General features: G+C 48.4%; 1 protein-coding gene across 2 annotated transcripts in view; it reads right to left on the bottom strand.

The window, feature by feature from the left end:
• The window catches only part of HDLBP (high density lipoprotein binding protein), a 73777-nt gene that overhangs the window by 28620 nt on the left and 22703 nt on the right, over positions 1–22454 (bottom strand). The window contains exons 1-5 of one of the 2 annotated variants that reach the window (XM_047085475.1): positions 12092–12151; positions 7663–7727; positions 6376–6488; positions 4838–4995; positions 3405–3620 (exon numbers count right to left, since the gene is read on the bottom strand). In XM_047085475.1, coding sequence (XP_046941431.1) covers positions 3405–3620; positions 4838–4995; positions 6376–6451 — 450 coding nt within the window. In that variant the 5' untranslated portion in view covers positions 6452–6488; positions 7663–7727; positions 12092–12151. Of the gene's footprint in view, positions 1–3404; positions 3621–4837; positions 4996–6375; positions 6489–7662; positions 7728–12091; positions 12152–22454 lie in introns of those variants that run through there. The other variant, XM_047085474.1, reaches the window with a different exon arrangement.

Below are 22454 nucleotides of genomic sequence, written 5' to 3'. Positions count from 1 at the left end.
AGCAAGTTATCTTTTGCTTCTATTCTCAAACCCAAACAAGGGAAGGATAAATCAAAGACTAAGAATGGTCACCTGGCAGGGGAGGGAGATTTGGGGGGGGGGGGGGGCTGCGGAAGCTGTCTCTGACAGAATCTTATCACACAGCTCTGACTCTGTCCCAACCTAACTGTATCTCAGGATGAGAGCATGAACTCCTTCAAGCAATTTTAAGACTCCATCACCTTTCATCTTAATTAGAACTACCAGTTTGCACTCATGCAACTTCCTAATAAAAAGGCACAGAAGGGCACCTGGGTGGCTCAGAGAGTTAATCGTTTGGCATCGCCTCAGGTCAGGATCTCGCGGTTCGTAGGTTCGAGCCCTGCATCGGACTTTGTGCTGAGAGCTCAGAGCCTGGAGTCTGCTTCGGATTCTGTGTCTCTCTCTCTCTGTCCCTGCCCCCTCATGCTGTCTCTTCCCCTCTCTCAAAAATAAACTTCAAAAACAATAAAAAAAAAAAAAAAAAGGCACAGAGTTCCTGGATGAACAGCTGACTTTACGTCTGTGGCTACAGTTGGCCTGCACGTCTCTGTGTTCGAAATCAGGGCATGATGGACACGAATGATCACTCCAGAAGACGGCAGGAGGCCAAACCAAAGGGGGTCCCAGTGTCCAAAGGTGATGCCAACTTCACCATAAAGGACTAAATCAACACATCAAAAGTTCATAATGACAGTGAGAAGATTCCCGGGTCCCCCGTGAAGATGCCAGGGTGCCAACGTAGTCTGAACACTGACTCAACAGGTGGCAGAGGAAAGTTCTTCACAAGAAGACCAAGTTAATGGGGAGGGAGTTAGAAAACTGCCATCTGCACCCCACTGAATTTAAGCCGTCTGCAGATGATAACAGTACTAAGCAAAAGATCAGGAACTTTATTAATGGATGGATTTGCTGAAAACTGGAGTCTAGTCTTGGAATCAATAACAACCACACAGGACCACCCACAAGTTTCCTTGCCAAACAAGTTGAACATCAAAGTAACCAACCCCTAGATCTAACCCCCAGTTTACAGGAAGTAACAGTGGACGGTGGGACAAAGCAAATACCTGCTTATCCCAGAAAATCAAAGGCACCAAGAAGAGGAGGGGAGGGCACTACTGAGGAATCAAAGAGGGCATGAGCACAAGACGCCCAGCAGGCAGGCCTGGTGTGGATGCGGATTTGAACTCCAAAGACAACTAGAGATAATTAATGTAAGAAGTCCACAGACTGGGCTTAGTATGTATATATTATGAAATTACTATTACTTTTAGGGGTGCCTGAGCGGCTCAGTCCCTCAAGCGTCAGACTCTTGACCTCAGCTCAGGTCACGATCTCACAGTTTGTGGGATCAAGCCCCACATCAGGCTCTGCTCCAACAGCATGGAACCTGCTTGGGATTCTCTCTCTCCCTCTCCCACGCACACTCATGCGCTTTCACTCCGTCTCTTAAAATAAGTAACAAACTTAAAAATTACTGTTAACTTTAATGAGTAACAGCCTGGTAAATTATACTTTTAAAAAGGTGGGGGGTAGATTACAGATGAATGTATCTGGGATCTGCTTTAAAGTAAAGAGAGGTGTAGGGGGAGTGGAGTGGGTCAGGTCTTCTCCCGCCCAGTGCTCACTCACAAAATACTCAAATATTCACTGACCAGTAAACAGCAAGTCTGAGAACTGATTACATGTCAGCAGCAAGGTGAAGTGCTGCCTGTGTTTCGGGACTTCGGTCCCTGAAGCTAGTGGAGAGTTAGTGACTTTCCCATGGCCCACAGGACGGGGTGAGTGAGAGTGTGGACAGCACAGGGCAGTTCCCCTCCTCCCTGCTAAGTCCCTGCTCTTGCCCCACAGCCCCTCATCTTTTAGCCACAACATTCTAGAGCCAGCTCCCCCAGGAGTTTGCAGAAGATCAGTGGCAGGTGGGGAGAACCCCCATTTCTTTTTTTCTCTTTAAAGACTATATTTTTAAGTAATCTCTACAACCAATGTGGGGCTCGAAATTATAACCTGAGATCAAGAATTGGATGCTCTTCCAACCGAGCCAGCCAGGTGCTCCAGGCTGCCCCCCCACCAACCTTTTTGTTAGAGTGAGAGACATTGAGAGATTGAAAGAGAGTGAGAGACAGAGAGAGAGAGAGAGAGAGAGAGAGAGAGAGAGAGAGACACAGACAGACAGACAGTGTGAGCAGGGGGCAGGGGCAGAGGGAGAGAGGGAGAATCCCAAGCAGGCTCCACACTCAGCATAGAGCCTGATGCGGACCTTAATCTCATGAACCTCGAATCATGACCTGAGCCAAAATCATAAGTCAGACGCTCACTGAGCCACCCAGGCAGGCACCAACAGAACCCCCATTTCTTTTTTTTTTTTTATTTTTTTTTAAAGTTTATTTATTTTTGACAGAGACAGAGTGTGAGCATGAGCTGGGGAGGGGCAGAAAGAGAGAGGGAGACACAGAACCCGAAGCAGGCTCCAGGCTGTCAGCACAAAGCCCAACGTGGGGCTCGAACTCACGAACTGTGAGATCGTGACCTGGGCTGAAGTCGGACACTTAACCGACTGAGCCACCCAGGAGCCCCCCCTTTTTTTTTTTTTTAAAGTTTATTTGTTATGAGAGAGACAAAGAGAGCATGAGTGGGGGAGTGGTAGAGAGAGAATCCCAAGCAGGCTCCGTGCTGCCAGTGCAGAGTCTGATATGATGTGGGACTTGAACCCACCCACAAAGCTGTGAGATCATGACCTGAGCCAAAACCAAGAGTCGGACGTTTAACAGACTGAGCCACCCAGGTACCCCAGGACCTCCATTTCTAAGTAAACCCACCTAACGCTGTCTCTGTCACAAGACATTTTAATTTTAGTAAGATTCTCTGCATTGACCTTCACCTTTAAGTGACACTGCTAATGGAGAAACAAAAGGTATCATAGATTTATTTATTGTAACAGTTCTCCCCAGTCAATTCCAAGTAGTGGTATCAGACTACTAAGAACTATGGAACAGGTTCAAAACAACATCCGAACTTGTAACCTCCCAAGTTCAGGACCGAGAAACGTGTATTTAACCAGCAATGCACAGACCCTTGAGCCAGGCCCTGGGAACGAGTGCCCTGTGGTGGTGTCTGCACTACACCATCCAGTGAGCCCAGCTTCTCCAAGGGTCTCCACCCTCGGGACAAGCCTTTACCTTTCAGTCCATTAGGTCAAATAGCAAAAACAGTAGGTGTCCCACTTCTACCCCCGATTTAGTGGTTTTTCAAATAAAAATGCCAGGAGGCTCCACATGTTGCTTCCCCAGTGGGGGAAGGGTCTGACGAAGCCAAAGCCGTATCTGCAGGAGCCAGCGGCACGGTCCAGGGCACACCTGCTCAGGAGAACTCATCTGGGGACCCACCTGAGTCTGCAGTCTAGCAACAATGTCCTTCCGGGCTTTCATGACAGCATCCAGCTTCCCCGACACCATGATGGAGAGGCCCTGGTCTTTGGCGAGAGACAGCTCCAGATGGGCGCCGGTCCTCTGCATGATCTCCAAGCAGATTTTTGCTTGTTCACCCTCTCCAAACTGGTTCATGTCCTTGTATTTTCTCTCCTCCAGGGGCACATGGAACACCTGCTCAGGAAAAGACAAAAAAGGGAAGGTAAAGAGATCAAGAGACGGAGAACACTTGGGTGCGTAGGCACCGAATACAGAGCCAAGAGCCTGAGTCCGCAGACTCCTAAGTATCCCGCCTCCTCCCCTCCCTTGCTCTACGGCCAGAGAGGGGGTGCCGCAGAAAGCACCTCAGGGCAGGAGGCCGCCCTCCAGTGAAGACAACTATACCCCGATACAAATGGACAGCAAGGAAGCACCAGGTAAGAGCGCAGTGAAAGAAACACACAGGGAGGTAAGAGGGGCTGAGGGACAAGGAGACAGAGAAAAGCCACACTCGGAGGGGAGAGTGAGCAAAAGGGAGAGGGCGATAAAAAGGGGGCACATAAGGGAGCAGCGTGAGCACAAGCGGGTGTTGTCCAAGCAGGAGAAAGGAAGGAACCGGATCCCCCAGCCCGCTCTGCAGCAAGATGAGGGCAACGAAGGGTTCGGGCAGAGGTAGGCACGTGGACTGATGACTCAGGACGCTCCAGCTGCTGGACGGAGAAGGCACTGAGCAGAGGCAAGAGTGGAAGTGGAAGGAACCAAAATGACTCTTGGTTTTGGGCCTGAACCCCTGAGTAAAACATGGTGCGTTTAATAAGACTGGGAAGACTGGGGAGACACCAGGCCCGTGTCAGATAGCTGCCGGGAAGGTGGAAAGACCCAGGATGCAGTCGGTTAGGAGGTTCAGGCTCAGGGGACTTCTTGGCACATGGGTGGCAGGTAATCAACAAGCACGACCCGACAAGTGTTCACATGGGAGACGGGGTTCACCTCACCAATGTCCCAGGTCAGGAGAGCAGAGAGATGGACTAGTGAGATCAAAGAAAGCCACGGAAATGGGTGTCCCGGAGCCAAAAGGAGAAGACTTGCTTTGACATGGGGGGACAGAAGGCAGAAAAGACAGACAAGTTCCTGTTGGAGCTGGTGATGCGGAAAGCCACTTTCAGCAGTTAGGAGCGGAGACTGGATTGCAGCAGAGACTGGAGAGCCAAGGGACCCGCTCCTTCTGAGCGCCAGGGCTACGCGGTGGGCGTGAGGACAGCGGCGCCAGCAGTGGGGAATGATCTACCCTGAAAGCCGCCCCCCCACCGCATGCCCAAAGCATTCCCGTTTCTGTGTGTTCAAAACCCACTCCCTCAGGTGCTACCACTTCCTACTTGGAGGGGCAGAGGAAGAAAGAACGGAGTTTCTACCTGAGTGATGACGGAAGCTTTGATGGGCCGGATCTTGTTACTCCAGGCGCCAGCAGGCTCCTGGGCGCTTTCCAAGCAAGCCGATTTCTCAGGGAGTGGAGGGAAGGCATCTTTGTAGGTCGGAGGGTCGCTCTCCTCTTCTGAATTTAAAGTAGCAACTGGACCAGCCGACACAGATTAAAAGGAAGCACACCACTTTCAACATTAGACGAAAAAGACACTTGGAGGGTTTTAATGTCAAAATAAATCAACAAAAGAGAGCAACAAAACATTAATTGCGAGTGACACTCCACCCCCATCTCTTCATTTAGTGACGGTAAAGGGCCGTGAGCTCACCAGGCCCAGCACCCTCAGGTTCAGCATGTGGCCTGGAGGGGCCAACCCCGACAGCAGGTGCCTTACTCCTCCCTGAGTGGGGTGAGCCCCGTGAAAACAGGCCTTACCACAAAGAATTTGAGCCCAAGAGTCTTCTAATCCTTGCTTACAGAATCACAACTATGACAACGCCTGGCACATAATCAACCCTTAAATATGCAGAACAGAATAATGTCAGTGCCCACTCAGCACTGCCCACGAGACCCGCCTCCGCGGCAGACCCCGGCCGATCTCCCACCGTGCTGACAATGACTTGTGCAGGAGCTGCCATCTCTGACCACCCCCTCCCAACTGCACGGGAGCCAACAAGCCTGGTGGAAACCGGGCCCCGGAGCATTCATCACCTCCATCCCCCACAGAGCCCTAATCATTCACGGTTTTTTTGTCCCATTCACCAGAGCTCCGTGAAAGCAGGAGCGGGGCTGTTCTGGATCCCCCCCGGGCGCCTCGGCAATGGTAGCGCCCCGCAAAAACCACTGTGAATGGATGTGCACACAGAGCAGGGAGATGACCTTTGGAATGAGACAGGCCTACGTGCCACTCCGGGCTCACCACTTCTGGCCACGTGGCTGTGCTATCCCAGGACGCCAAAAAGCCTCCGCGCTGACAAGCAGCCGGGTCCTGTCAGTGCCTGGCGTCCCTCATCTAGAGAGGGAAACAACCCTACGGGGCAGCTGGATGGCGCGTGGCAGTGCTTGGGTCTCCACTGCCCTAGCAATAAATGAGCACTCGAAACACGGCCAGTGGGACTTACAAAGTGAAATTTTAATTAAACTTAAGAACTGATAGTTGATTCAGTTATTCGAAAACGTTGAAAGTTGAGAACAGGCTGGAATAGAAAACCCTACTCTCTCACCTGAAAATTTTATAGAATCTGCATACAGACGAAGGATTATAAATGAGAATTTAGCATTCAAATTAAATTATCCTGTTTATGTAAATACACACCAGATCTTGAAGGATTTTAGCTCAACACAACTGGGAAACAGCAACTCTGAAAAAGAATCCCGTTAATTCCCAGTGACCACAATCACCGGCTTTCCAGAAAGCGGTCCACAGTTTGAGAGTTTCTGTATCCAGAAATACTGGCAGAAAGATCTGACAAAGATGCCGAAGGAGCGACGTCTCAGAGTGAAGGAGAAAGGCACAAAAGGGGCCGTCACCTTTGATCTGCTGCGGAACCAGCCCACTTCGGTGTTCAGCAAAGCTCTCTTGGGTCAAAACTGCAACGGAGCTCATGGTTGATCTCGCGCCCGCGCACAATCCGGGTGAGCCACTGAAGCAGGAAGGAGGGAGTCAGAGAGAAGAAAGTCAAGGCACAGCGAGACCGTTAAGCTTCGCGTTTCGGCCAAGGGTTTAATTGTTTCACCGGCAAACCACACCATTGTCCTCACAACCTGTGAGGTACCAGGACACTCAAACTTTCACCAAGTGATGAAAGGCAAAACGCAAGTGAAGGAGGGTCCGTGGACAACTCTCCCCTCCAAGTTTAGCTGCTAAGTGAGGAGGCGGAGGCTCCAACTGAGCGCTCCAGTCCCATGAAGCCCAGGGGCGGCAAAAGCCTACAGCCCGACACCTGGATGGCCATCCTAACATCTGCCTCAGATATTCCGGGGGTTGGTTCACCCGCATGCCTCCTGATGCTCAAGGGATCACGTGACAGCTGCTACCAACAGCCAATCAAACAGCGTCTGCAGGGATCTCGGGCACCACGGGCACTACAGGCAAGGCCCAGGGCACCGCACAGCTTGGCGATGCGGTCTGGTCCACGGTGGGGGGTGGGGTGGGGACGGGGAGCAGCTTCTTTCACTGATCAGCAAGAAGCAGGATGGGCAAGTGCCTCTGACAGAAGTCCTGTGTCTCAGGGGCCACAGGGGACCCGCAGGTATAGAGTTCCTCAGTCCAGGGAAAGAACCATGCAGTCTCTGCCTCCAGACCTGCTGCCGAGCACCCCGTACTCAGCGGGACTCCAGGGCTCTGAAAGCCACAGCCCCTTATTTGGAAAAGGGGGCTCTTTCAGCACGGAAGCCGTGGTGTTTGCTTCCCCCTTTCAACTCGAGGCGAGCTCCACGCTGCTGTGAGAATGAAGAACCCACTTTTTTCACACAATGACGCACCAATCTGCACGTACCACTGTGGCAAAAGAGTAGTAAGAGAGCCAACTGATGTAAAAAAGTGAAGTTTTTGTGTCATTCTCACAACTCAGAACCCTTCCTAAATCCAAGAAAATTAAGCTCTACATTCCTAAAGAGAACACAACCCAAATTCAGACGATCTTGACTAAACACAAAACTTGAACACAGTCGTGGAAGCCAGATGACACACCTGCAGGGCACACGTGCATGCCGCCCGAGTCGCAATGTGGAGCCACAAGTCTCTCTGAACCACTAGAAACGTGTGCGCGCGTGGCTCTGGGACGGGAAACCTTTGGAAAAGATGGTCAAACTTACCAGCAAAGCGGTCAGTAGCCAGAGAGTCCGTCCCGAGGCCGCCTCTGTCAGCCTGCCAGTTTTTGCTGGTGTGGGACAGGAAGGGAGCGGGAGCGAGAAGAAAACCAGAGAGAAGTTACTTATCTGTATTCTACAACCCAGATCCGTTTACCTCCTAAACAGAAAAGGGCACGACATCATCTACACTTTGGTATTACCGCCAACATTTAGACAAGTTTTTTGGGAAAAAAGGGGAAGCTCTCTGCCCTTAGGCTATCAGTTTCAAACAAAACCTATTACAGTAAAATGTAAACCATCTAGAACTTTTAGGGGGCAATTTTTCCCTGGACCGGAGTGAGCCCTTAACACCGAAACTTTTCAATTGACCCATTTTGAAGTAAAATCCTTACAAACTTGATGGTCTGTTCTCTTGCGTGGTTGACGAATTTCTCCTGCACCCCTCTTAATCTCTGACTGCTAACCCAGGAGGAAAAACATTCTGTGACACAAAACAGAATGTGGACCTCGGGGGGCTCCTCCTGAGCATCTCGGGGTGAACGAGAGCTGCTGTCTTCATGAGCTCGCTGTGCCTTGTGGTTACTCTGTTCCCGTTGTTATCCTGTAAAAGTCCTTTGGTCCCTTCTAATCCACTGGGGATTTAGAAATCAGGCCATAAAATAGCAGGGTTGGAAGGGACCTTCAAAGGCCATCTGGGGAGGACCGAGAACCACTCTGTGAAGTAAGAGGGTGTGGGTCACCTTGCCTTAGGGACTTTGGGAGAGTGAGGCTGCCAGGTAGGTTACCTGCCACTTTACGCAAACCAGCACACACACAGGGACAAGGTGCGAGAAGGTGGACTTTCCAACAAAGGTTGGGTATGTGTCTGAGATGGGAGAATCGACAGCAATAATAAGAACATCCTGCTACCTAACTGTAGAATAACATCCCCAAATTCTTGCCTGTGATACGTTTAATTCAGGAGTTAGGAAGACAATTCATGGCAATCAGGGGTGCACCAATAGACTCAGGTCTCATTGTCCAACAGCATTTCAGAAATTAAAACAGAAACAAACAAAACAAAACAAAAAACAAAAAAAAAACAACAACTCTAAATGCAAGGCTTCAGTCACACGGGGCAAGTGCCACAAGCCAGAGGCCAGAGCCTCTCTGGGGCCCCAGTCCCACCAGATCCTGGTGTGCACCCTAAGGCAGAGGGAGAAAAGTGGAGACAAAATGACCAAAACAATTTTATTTAAGAACTTGTCTCCAATAATTCTAACCCGCAAGTCCTACTGAAGACTAAGGCTCTTCCATTAAATCAAAGTACCAGAGCAGCACGTTCACATGTTGATTTTGACAAGGTACAGGAAGTGAGCACTCCTTGCAATCCCACATGTCTGGCCAGGGCACACTTAGCTAGTCCAGGCACAAGATGGAGGTGTTCTAAGTCAAAGCACCGACAGCGAAGCCAGGACCCAGGCATCCACCCTGCCTCTGTCGCTCAGAACTCCCACGTGGGTTGCACCTGCCCTTTTACCTGCCAACCTTGCATCTCAACAGCCTCCCTCCCACTCCAGGTCATGAGGAGTCCCTGTTACTTCCTAAAACCCTCAGACACCCCCCTAGTAACTCAGGTTCCCCACATGATCGACTAGACCCACACCCTCTTCTCTGTGCACCTACTGACCGGTCCTCTTGCCTTCCCTGACAGGACAAATCTTCCGTGCCTGGTGAAAGCCACACAGCAACCCTGCAAGGTACAGTCACTGTCCATATCCCCTCCAGCCACAGGTCTGTGACAAGCAATTCCCACTCTGCACCTAGAGTCACGTTAGAGGACGAATTCCTGAAGGTCCCTTCTGAGATAACTCACACACCTTTCAAAAATCCATTCCAGCTCGCTCTTCCATGGGACCTTGTAGTGCGAGAAACACAAGAAAGGATCGCACACCTACTAACGTACCAGAGTGAGAGCCTGTCCCAGAGCCTCTAACACCCCCACGTGCACACAGGCCCCCGGGGCAACAGAAGGACAAGTGGATCTCCAGAAAACTCCAGACTTGTTTGACAGGATACACTGGGACTCGTCTCCAGATTTCCAATGGTAGTTTATCACAGCTGGAAATGAATGGATCACAACCAACAACAGAGTTAACATCTGGGGTTTTGATATCCTCAGATAAGATGGCTTTTTTTTTTTTTTTTAAATAAACTTCTCAAAACCCTGTCTTAAGAATCCATTTTAAGCACATACCTGATGACCCTTCTATTAAGGCTCTGCTCTAAGATTTTATAAAAGGCTGATCTCAGCCCTCCTAACGTGCTCGCAGCATGACGGTCTACCTGCCTCTACGTCTACAAATCAGCACCAGAGAGACTGTCCCCCACAGCTCTATGCCCGCCCCAGCCTGCTCCCCGCAAGCCCTCACTCTGCCTTCACGGACAGCACACAACAAGAGGACTCCCACTCCAGAGTCCTTGGACGACCGCACAGTGACCACTGCTATCTTAAGTTCGCAGGAGCCCTGACACAAGCCCCACCATCAAGGAGTACAGGCCAAACACATGCTATCACAGGTCCTCGACTGATGTACTAACACTACTCAAATCAGGCTTGAAAGGGACCTTCAGCAACCTCTGAATACCACCGGACAGGCCCCTGCACTGCCTTCCAAAGGAGCCTCGCTCCACCTCTACACAGCTATCAGAATAGCGTGCCGTATATAGTGGCAAGATCCACAACTTTATTCCCCCTTCTCGCCACAGAGAACAAGCCCGCTCTTTTCTGCAAGATCACTTCAGACTCATGCAGCGGTCTCCTCCGGGTTTTCCCCAGATCGCCCCAGACCCTACATCATTTTGCTTGTTCTCAACTACTTTCCCTGCAGGAAGCATTCAGATCCACTTAATGCAAATCTTCAACTATTCTCACCCTGGACTTTAACTCTTGTTTCCCAGAGTTTAAGTGTCCACAGGGGGGAAAAAGGCACCTCTCAAAATATAACTGTGCAGCAGCAGAGCTAGAACCAAAGGAAAGGGGACAGACAGAAGCAAAGAGAGAGAGAGTGTGTGTCCTCCGTGGCAGGGAGCTGCAAGCACTCCTGACTGCTGCGTGGGAGAAACACAGTCACAACGTCAGTGGATCACATCTGGAACTCGGTCCTAACAAATACACCACAGAAAATCTTTAAAGAGAGAATTTTACTTCCTTTGCTTCTGGACAAGTACGTGTGCAGTCCCTTGTGACCTTGTCAATTACATTTCCCCAGCGAGAAGTCTATGCAGGGAGAACTCCCAGGAACAGACCACAGAGGTACGTCCGGGCCACCTAACAAGCTCCTGCTTCACGCGCCAAGACAGGACTGAATGTGCTTAGTACTAAACACCCGCAGTGCAAACTCAGACTTCTTTCCTCTTCTTCCAAGATTAAAACTATTTACTTTTACGCCTACAAGGAAAACCAATTTTTTCTCCAACATACTTCTCAAGGCCCACACGCCGAACTTGAGAACAAAAACGTGCTCCCCACGGGCCAAAAGTTCGAACGAGGGCCAGGTGAGCGGCTCCCCCAAGTTCTGAAGTCGGCACCCGTCCCGCAGGAGGAACTTTCGCAGATGCCACCTCAGCAGGCCCTCCCACAGGCCACGCGAGCCCGCGGGCGGGGACAGGCTTAAAGGGGCAGTAACGCGCTCGGCCTCCCCGCCTTTCATCCAAATTCGGTATTTTTCCGTAATGCACTTTTCGTGCGCCGACCCTGGGGTGCGTCCAAGTTGCACTGCAGCCCCCCAGGGCAGCAGACCCACCCGACCACGTAGGCAGGCAGCAGGTGAAGGTGCGGCTAGGCCTGCACGGGGCCCTACCGCCCTGCTGGCCCCAACCCTGCCCTTCGGGACCCGCGCTGCACCCCCAGCCCTGCAAGCCTCCCCCCAACCCGAGCCGGGGGAGGGGCGCGCGGGGGGTGGTGGGAGGGGTCAACTCAGCGGCCGGACGCCCACGTCAGCGGCCCGGGCCCAGGTCGGCCTCCCCTCCCCCACCCCGGGCTAGGGGGCTGGGGGGGGGAGTGGGCGGCACGGAGAGAGAGGGACTTCGTGGGGGCGGGCGCCGCAGAAGGCGAGGGGTGGGGGTGGGGTGGGCGCGGGCCGGCATCGCGGACTCGGGAAAGTTTCTCACTCTTCCCAAGCCGGCGCTGCGGCCCATGCGCAGTGGTGACACGTAGCCGCCCCCCGGGCCGGGCCGAGCGGCGGAAGGGGAGGGGGCGCCCGGGAAAAGGAGGGGGCGCCCGGTTGGCGGCGGGGGAACGGGGGAGGCGGCCGCGGCCCCTCCCCCGCCCGGCGCTCCACGTCGGCAGCCCGCGCCCCGCCCGCCCCGCGCCCCAACTTCCCCGCGCCGCCGACCCCCACCCCTGCTCGCGCCCGGCCCACCCTCCCCCCCCGCCCCGGCCCGCGCTCACTCCTTGGGGTCGGCCCGTCCGTCCCGCCGTCCGCTCGCCGCCGCCGCGGAGTAGCCGGCCGCGCTCCGAGGCCGGCGCCCGGGCCCCCGCGGCTATATAGGGCGGCGGCTCCAATCCCGCCGAGACACGTCAGGCGGCGGCCGCCCCGCCCCGTCCCGCCCCCCCCCGCCGCCGCCGCCGCCGCCGCCGCGCCCACGCCCCGCCCCCGCCGCCCCCCGTGGGGTCCCCACTCGCGGCCCCAGTCCCGCCGCGCAAGGCCGAGCAGCCTGCAGACCGGGCTCAACTCCGAAAGAGCTCTGCGGCCCTTGGGGCGGGGGTGAAAGGGGGTCGGAGAGTTGAGAAATGCATCTGCCCACCCCACCCCCCACGACCGGCCAGCCGAGCCGCTCCAGAAGCGAGGTCACTAGCAATACTGCCTCCCCACCCAAGAATAAAACAAGGGACCTCGAAAGGCACCCCAAGGGAAACTGTTGCCCGCCGCCCCCGCCCCCAGCATTTACAACTCCCCACTCTGTCCTAACCAAACTCCACGCAAACACGGCCGGCCTGGCCCCAAAGTTCGGGCACAAACTTTCCTTCCCTCTCACTGCCAGGTGGTTCAGTTCCTTGCATCCCTACTCTATTCCCTGGCTACCAGTTAAATCCCCTTCACTGAAACTGGTAAGAATGGGTGTGCCTACTATGCGCAACCCTAGATCCATCAGGAGAGAAGATCCCTGCCCTCAGGCAGACTTCCACCCTAGAGGGGGAGAATGGCAGGTCAGGTTTGCACTGTTTTAAATCAAGGGTACAGGTCTCCTGCAGGAGTTTGTATATATTAGTTTATATCTCTGATGGAAATGTCAGGAACAGATTCCTGCATCAATTATGGAAGTGCACCACAGATACCTGGGGCCACAGGGGGCAAGAGGCAGGGAGGGACATATGAGGGATTGTGGGTACCGCCAGGTGGGCTTAAACAGGAACCAGGTCAGCACAGCCTATAGTTCTGGTACAGGTGTTGCTTAGGTTCCGAGGATGACTTAGAGTTCTGAGTGGCAGGTTTGACCAGATGTACTTTTTGAGTAGAATGCAGTCAAAGTATGTGGTTGGGGGGCTGAGCTACTGCAGTGGTTCAGTCAGAAGATGACACCAGCTTTCCACTATGGTTGGCAAGGGTACATGAACTAGGTGGCCAAATTTGGAAGGCAGCACCAAGAAGTCCCTCATTGATTGGAGGCAGAGCACAACAGCGGTTACGAATGGCAGGGAGGTTCTTGGCTGCCCTCACAGAGATGAGGAGACTGAGGAAGACTTGAATGGAGAGGGGGAGTGTGCTGCAAAAACTCACAATGGAGATGTGATGTGTGAGATGCCCACTGGTTGGTCAAGTAGGCAAAACTGTACATACAAGCTGAAGGCTAGGGAAGAAGCCAGGCCCAGCCCAGACACCGGGAACCCTTTAAGACATCACTGGGGGAGAGAAAACCATGGAAGGCAGACAAAAATCCACCACTTGGAGCCAAGGACTCACTGCCAAAGCAGTACCCAAACTCCCTAGAATAGGACATGGACAGGTGCCATGGCCTTAGACTTGGGAGAAGCTCTTAAGCACCAAGGAATTCTGTAGCGTCCCTTACTACATTATTAGCGTTTGTAAGGTAGGCCTTCTGTCCAGACCAATCAACCAGCAACTCAGACAAGTGTGTTGTGCTGTTGTTTTGCTTTGAAGTCTCAGGACTGGGGAGGGGGGGGTGGGGTAAAGGGGGAAAACAGGAGGGATTCGTGAACAGCTGGCAGGTCCACTGTCCAGGAACTTCCAGTGAAGCTTGGAAGTCACCACAGACAGAAGCTCATACAGTAGCTGGTGCATGGAAGGCCTTGAAAGAAGTTTAAAAACATACAGTTAACAAAAAAATATTACATAATACAATGTTGAATTTGTGCTACAAACCATCCCAGGGTGCTTCTTTGCTGATAATTATGACCAGCTTTTCTTCCCAGCAAGCTTCAGTGTATTGAAACTAAGTTTGTAGAGGCAAATTTTGAGAGGGTTGCGTCCAGCTACAGTCACGCCGGATAATGTGTGAACCCCCTATGGCTACATCAAGAAGTGAACATCAGTCTGTGACATTTGGGTTTTCAGCCCTCAAAGGGACATGGGAGATGTGGGCCAGTTCAAGGTAAAAAGAACAGAACTCTACCCTCCCACCCACTTAGAGCCATGATCCCCAAAAGGACTAACTCTCAGCAGGAGGTAGGGCATGGGGGTGGGGTGGGGGTGGGGGGACAAGCCCACCAGCACAGATCCTTTCCCATCAGCTTGTATGAGAGGTGGGAACTCCCACTGAGCAGTAGCAACCACGAATAAAAGGCTCAGGGCTCAAATCCTTATAACCCCATTTTTCCAAGACCCCCTAGTCCAAACCTAGAAATCAGCAAATCAGAAACCAATCTCACTCAGCAGAAAAACCTCATACCAGGCTACAAAGGATATCCACAAATCTACCCACACTGTAGAGAGGCTCTAAGTCCAAAATTCAAAAAGTAATAAGACTGAAATTGGAGTGGACTCAAGAACTTCAGATGACAGAACTATCCGATTGAGACTGTAAAAAAAACAAACAAAAAACAACAAAAAACCCTAAAGTGATTAGAGATGTAAGACATAAAGATGGCTTAAAAAAAAAAAATCAAGAAATAGAATAAATGAAGGAGATTAAGAACTATAGATAAGAGGATGTGGAAGTCCAACATCTGTCCAATAGAAGTTTTTTTTTTTTTTTTGATCTTTATTTATTTTTGAGAGAGAGAAAGACAGCATATGAGCAGGGGAGGAGCAGAGGGAGAGGGAGACTCAGAATCTGAAGCAGGCTCCAGGCTCTGAGCTGTCAGCACAGAGCCCGACGCGGGGCTTGAACTGTGAGATCATGACCTGAGCCGAAGTTGGACACAACTGACTGAGCCACCCAGGTGCCCCATAGAAGTTCTGAAAGAAACAATTATAAAGAACAGAGCAATACTGAAAAAATAGCAGAGAATATTCTAGAATGCAAAGACACCCATCCAACCCCCACATAGAGAACAGGTAGCTAGCAGCACCATTTAATCCATACTGAAATGCACTACAGTGAAACCTCAGACCACAAAGACAAGAGTAGAACCTATAAGCAACTAGTGACAAGACAGGTTATCTAGAGGAACACCACAAAAGAGCATACTGCCCACCAGGGGACAATGAAATAAGACCTGAAAACTATGCTGAAGGAGGCACCTTCATTTCATTTCAGGACAAGAATGAAAGAGACACATGTAGACGAAGAGAAAGCCATTACTATTAGTGGATAAAGTGCTGGAATAACTATTTGAGAACATATTCTAGCAAGAAGAGTATGAAAGCAGGAGGGAATACTGGGAAAGAAACCAGTACCTAGCCAAAGTGAAACAAGCATTGACCATATACTAATAACAACAATACAATGTGGAAGAAATGAAAACACAAAATTCAATTAAAATTGTAAGCAGCAATAAGACAGGAGGTAGAAGGAGGAAACTGAAGTTGCTGTATTTCAAGATTATTTGAGAAGAGGTCAGAGATACTAATTTTAGCCCTTGTTGAATAAATGATACAAACTTAAAGACAATCTAGTAAATGCACAATTTTTAACTTTCAAACCAAAAACCAAACTCTGATCCAAACAGAAGTTACCGGCAATGTTCCAGACCTTGAATTAGGTGGTAGGTACAGAGGTAGTCATTACAATATACGTGATTGCCAGTTACATACTTTGTATCAATATTATTAACTAAAAGAGAGGAAAAAAGAAAGCGGAGTAGGAAGCAGAAGAAGTGAAAGACAAGCAGCGAAAAAGCAAGACAAAGGAAGCACAAAATATGATGGAAGAATCGAATCCAAACGTGGTAAAAAGGTAATATGAATACAAAATCCAGCTATAAGCTACCTAAGCGACCTAAACCATGTGGACCAGAGGCTGAATAAAGGGTGGTTGAATACTCCCAGCAAATTCTAACTTGACGAAACCTGAGCTAGCCATACTGACTAAAATAGGCTGTAGGATAAGAAGCACTATTAAGGTCAAGAATAAAAAATCCCAATCAATTGATTATACATGTATCTAAAAACACAGCTACAAAATATATACAGTAAAAGCAGGAAGGTTACTAGAAGCTGACGTATGGAGGATTTACAGAGGAAGACAGACTCACTCTTTTGGTAATACAGATTATGAAGATTAAAAATGTATAGATAATTACAATAATGCAGTTAATAAACCTACTTTATTGGAAAAAATTTCAACAATTTTCCCAATTATTAGAAAGAACATGTTCTTTTCAATCATAATGGAACTTTTATAAAAACTGGCCAGCAGCTAAGGCAAAACAAAAACAAATGGCCAAGAATTAATAGCGTAACCAACATTCTCTGACTACGATGCAATCGATTAGAGACAACTTAAAATTTTAAGAAGCCTAGAAATTTAAAAGCTTTCTTCCAAATAACTCATGGGACAAAGAAGAAATCTGAAAATATTTAGAACTGAACAATAAGCAGTTATATATCCAAACTTGTGGAATCAAGCCAGAGTGTTGCTTGGAGACAAGTTTATAGTCATAAGCCATCATACTAGTGAAGAGAAAAAAGTTAAAATTTAATCATCTTCTCCTGAAATCAGAAGAATAGAAAACCTAAAGAAAGTTGAAATAAATACAGTTAAGAAATTAATGAAATAAAAGACATACAAGGGAGAGAATAAATACAACTTCCAGCTGAGTCTTGAAAAAAAACAGACCAAAAAAAAAAAAAAAAGACATGGAAAAGAATAAGAACAAGTATAAACAGCCAATACTAAGAATTCAAGGAGGCTGAAACTATAGCCACGGCACAGACTCTGAAAAATCATAGAAGAACTCTACAGAAGTCTGCAGAGTTCAAAAACTTGAACACACATGCACACACGTACACCTTGAAAAACAGACTACACAGGCAACTTCCAGAAAAACAAGTCACCCAAATTGAGTCTGTTAGAAACGGAAAGTTCACACAACCAATTCTCCCCCAATTTTCAAAGAAACAAATATAAAAACCTCAACACAGAGACAGGCCCAGATGCTTTTTTTTGTAAGGAAGCCCTGAGAAATTACCTTCCCAACTCAACTCACAAAGCTAGGGGACTTTAATACTTTCCCAGACAAGGCTAACATGACTGTATGAATTTTGTCTACTTAATAATCTAGCAAATTGATCTAGAAAGTCAAAACAAATAATACATAATGATAATGTCAATTTTATTCCAATAATGCAAGGTGCTGCAGTATCAAAAAGATGAAGTAATTCACCATGTTATTACACCAGGGCAAGAATGATTTTATCCCCTCAAAACATTCCAATAAAGAATCTGATAGAACTTGCCCATTCCTGATAAAAAGGAGGAATACAAGGGCACTTCCTTAACCAGATGCTAGTTCTGGTGTCTACCAGATGCCCTCATTAGAATCATTCACTTCAGGATCATGACAACAACAGGTTGAAACAGAGCACTTTCTCTGTGCAAATCTACACTTGAGATCCTAGTTAGGGCAGGAAGGCAAGAAAAAGAAACATATGAGAACCGTAAACAACAAACTGCAGTGCTCACAGGCAGTACAACTAAGTACAAGATCCAGGAGGATCTACAGACACACTATTAGAACTAAAAGTTGTCTGGAAATAAGATCAGTACACAAAATCGATTATGCTCCAAAACATCAGCACCAAACATCAGCAATAAGTCTAGTAAGAAAATAGTAAAATTTGTAGACAATATTCTAAAAACCTCTGTCAAAATACAGAAAATATCTAACTGAATGGAGAAATGCCACATTTACCTATGTAGGAAGACTCAATTGTAAAGACTGTCCTTCTCCCCTAGTCAGACTGGAAACTCAGTGCGAGTGCAACTTGTACCTTAAAAGGGGTGTGCTGTGTGTGTGTGGAGTTTTGCAACTAGATTTTATGCAATTTTTATTTAGACAACAGTATTTCTACATACCATTTTTATAATACTGTATTTCTGTAAATAATTTTTAAACTACTTACATATGCAACTGTATTTATGCAACAAATCTTCTACGAAAGATCAAAGGCCACGAACAGCCGATTACGGCTCGGAGATTTTACAGCTACAGTACTTCAGACAGTGTGGTGTTCGTGCAGGGACAGACACAGAGAACAATGACATAGACAAGAGGCACCGAGCCTGGCCACCTTAACAGACAGCCATCACTTTTATCAGAGATGGCCTTGTGGATGAACTGACGATTGATGCCCCTGGGAAAACTGGTTATCTAGATGAGGAAAAAGCATAGGCCCTTACTTTATATACCACTCACAAGGCCAACTAAGACCAAAGATGCAAATACCACGGGACACAACCCTACTGTCAGACTTCGACTTATGGAAAAAAGCTCTCCCACGTGAGTAAAAGGAAGTGTATGCAAGGATGTTGGTCATCACAGCACACTGTTAGCAACAGCCAACAATTTTGAACGACCTGTCAATGGATAAACACAGATAAACAAACTAAGGTGCATAATGTAGACTACTTACCCTCTTCGCTTTCACTAATTACCTGACAGGACTCAGTGAGGTGGGCCATGCTGACCAGGGTCAGGAAGAACAGTGGATGTCCTTGGAGTGGACATCTCCAAGGCTGTGGGAGCCGCTCAGGTTTGGTAACTTGTTCAGAGGCCCCACAGTCCTGTAAGAAGTTGGCACTAAGGGACGGGAGTGTTCACAGTCTGCTCTCCCATAATGAGTGTGGTAGGTGGGCCAGGGCAAAGAAGAGTATGTTCTCATCCCCCTCGATAGCTGAAATATACTAAAAAAATCCTTGTACGATGAAGCTTATTCATGCTCGGCTATAAACTGCAGTGTCAAGTTGACTGGTAGCATATTCTAATAACACATCAAAACTAGGTTCCTTTCTTTGGCTCGGAAATAATCTTTATTACGATAAGTACATTCAACTTGGCAGCCTTGTTTCCCTAAAATAAAGTAGTCCAAGTTCAGACGACAGAGAAATACATAGCCACCATCCACGCTTTCCACTGCCCCCCTTCGTTCTCTCCCCACTAAATGCATCGGTGTCCTGTCTTTTCAGGAAGTGACAGAGAGGGTAACAATTGTCTTCAATGACAGTGGCACCAGATTTCATGTATTTCTCTTTAACCTATGTTTTAACTAAGTCATAATGGGCACCCACAGTGCAAACAGACTGTATAAAGAACACCAAGCTTGTTGTCAGGACGGAAGTTCAGAATCTTGCTCAGATCCTATTTGGGTCACCTTGACAAGTTGTTTAAGCTCTCAACATTTACAAGTTTCCCATTTATAAACCTCTGAGGCCTTTGTAAATTGCTGAAAAGATCAAGAAAGATAAACTCCCCTACAATAGGTATCTCACTGTATGGGAATATCCGCATTTAATTTCACTAAATGAAATCTACTACATTAATTTTATGAATACTGAAATGATCAGCATTTTTTTTTAATTTTTTTTTCAACGTTTTTATTTTATTTTTGGGACAGAGAGAGACAGAGCATGAACGGGGAAGGGGCAGAGAGAGAGGGAGACACAGAATCGGAAACAGGCTCCAGGCTCTGAGCCATCAGCCCAGAGCCCGACGCGGGGCTCGAACTCCCGGACCGCGAGATCGTGACCTGGCTGAAGTCGGACGCTTAACCGACTGCGCCACCCAGGCGCCCCGATCAGCATTTTTTTAAGTTTGTTTACTTATTTTGACAGAGAGAGCGAGCATGCACACACAGGGGAGGGACAGAGAGAGAGAGAGGGAAGGAGAGAGTCCCAAGCAGGTTCTGCGCCCAACGTGGAGCCCTACGCAGGGCTCGATCTCACAACTGTGAGATCATAACCTAAGCCGAAATCAAGAGTTGGACACTTAATCGACACAGCAACCCAGGTGCCCCACCAGCATATCTTTATACAGATGAGTAAAGAGTAGCATTTATTTAGAGTCTAATTTAAGAACATGTGTCGGGGTGCCTGGGTGGCGCAGTCGGTTAAGCATCCGACTTCAGCCAGGTCACAATCTCGCCGTCCGGGAGTTCGAGCCCCGCGTCAGGCTCTGGGCTGATGGCTCAGAGCCTGGAGCCTGTTTCCGATTCTGTGTCTCCCTCTCTCTCTGCCCCTCCCCCGTTCATGCTCTGTCTCTCTCTGTCCCAAAAATAAATAAACGTTGAAAAAAAAATTAAAAAAAAAAAAAAAAACGTGTCAGATAAGCACACCTTATAACTCTTTAAAAAGCAGATGGGACAGGGGTGCCTGGGTAGCTTAGTCGGTTAAGCATCTGGACTTGATTTCGGCTCAGGTCATGGTCTCACGGTTTGGGAGATCAAGCACCACGTCAGGTTCTGTGCTAATAGCACGGAGCTTGCTTGGGATTCTCTCTCAACCTCTCTCTCTCTCTCTCTCTCTCTCTCTCTCTCTGCCCCTCCCCTGCTCGTGCATGCACGCACACACACGCTCTCTCTCAAAATAAACAAACATTTAAAAAAAAGCGGACGGGACAAATGTTAGGTTCAAAAGAGTAAGTTAATGGATTTCCATAGAAATCCAATGAAAACTACTCTTTAGAGCCATGCTGGCCAGCATATACCGGTGACACGTGGCTACTGACACTTGAGACGTGGTTAGTTCAAACTGGTAAGCCCTCTACACCTCAAATACACCCTGGATTTGGAAGACTTCATGTGAAAAACGTAAAACACTTTACTGATAATGTTCTATCGATTACATGAGGAAACAATGTTTTGGAGTGAGTTAAACAAAATACATTATTGACTTGATTTCACTTGCTTCTTTTTTGCATTTTTAAGGTGGACAACAGAAAACTTTAAATCCTACGTGAAACTCTTACTTGAATTACAGTGCTATAGAGCTGGCTTTCCAAACCAAAGCAGAAAGGTAATCTGACAAAAAGTTTTTTCTTGTTAATAAACTTTATATCAGCCTTTTTTAAAAAGTCCCTAATCAATTTACTACAAATTTATTGTTTAAAATAAATAGATGAGGGGAAGGAACACAAAATGGGTACTATGTCGCGTCTCCACGGCCACAAGCGCCCTGGGGTGTGTGGCACAGGGAGCGCTCTCAAGGACTTCCAGGGAAGACGTGACCAAGTTTAGTTCACGGCATCTCTTCTAAGGACTCCAAAAACCCATTAACAACCAAAAAAAAGAGCAAAAGATACAACCATCTTTTACAGAAATGCAGAAAACTTTGATTTGCACAAAAGAAAATGCAAGTTCAAAGTAAGAAAAGATGCTACATTACGCCTCTCAGTTTGGCAAAAATGGAGTTTCATGAGTGTCGGAAAAGGTACAGGAAACTGCTATGGCTGGAGGAGTAACTGATGGAAAATCTTTGGAGAGCAATTTGATTATATATTGTAATTTAAAATACGAATATTCTTTGACCCCGCAATTCCTACTTAGAATTTCTCCCACATATGCTCACATACGTGATAAAAAACAAATGTACTATAGCATTTCTGCAGGAGCAAAAGATTGGACATTGGTGTTCTTTCTATTAGCAAGGGGCTGCATAAACAGATGATGGCGGGGCCCAAAGTCTACTCTAACTAACCTGCTGAGTGAGCCAGTCCCCACCGACCAGAAGACAGAGGAACGGACCACCCTCCATGCACTGACGGCCTCCAGCACGCCCTGAAATCCAGCCCCCACCTGGGATGGTGTACGCTTGCTCCCAAAGCTGTTTATGCCAGTCTTGACTATTAACGTACGTAACCACATAATTTAAAAATAATACAATAAGGAAAGAAGAGTGAAATGGTTCTACGGATATTCAACTTATCACACTGAAGTTCTCAATGAGGGCAGGTTGCTTTAAAGAATTATGTCAGTTAGGTGAACAGTTCTTAAAAACCTCAAGGAATGTGATATTCTAATTGCCCTGTGTCTTAAGTTCTTGATCCACTTAAAAGAAACTGATGCTGAATGTCCTAGGTAACACATGTTTGGTTTGTATAGACAGAGATTATGTAGCATCCAGTCAGCAGACCCTCGGATACTAGCTTGCAGCCCTGCAACCAATGATGGGGGAATGGGGTGGGGGTGGGGGGTGGGGGGGGGGGGGGGGAGGGACGCGCCCGGATGGCTCAGTCAGCATCTATGTGACTCTTAATTTCAGCTCGGGTCATGATCTCAGTTTGTGAGTTTGAGCCCCATGTTGGGCTCTGCACAGACAGCTGCAGAGCCTGCTTGGGATTGTCTCCCTCTCTCTCTGCCCTCCCCCAGTCTCTCTCTCTCAAAAATAAATACACATTTAAAAAAACAAAGACTGGT

The sequence above is a fragment of the Lynx rufus genome, unplaced genomic scaffold (genome assembly GCF_022079265.1).
Source record: "Lynx rufus isolate CCGP_SWC_20201006 ecotype Redwood Valley unplaced genomic scaffold, mLynRuf1.p SCAF_2, whole genome shotgun sequence".
Lineage (NCBI taxonomy): Eukaryota > Metazoa > Chordata > Mammalia > Carnivora > Felidae > Lynx > Lynx rufus.
This window is presented reverse-complemented; position numbering and strand designations above follow the sequence as displayed.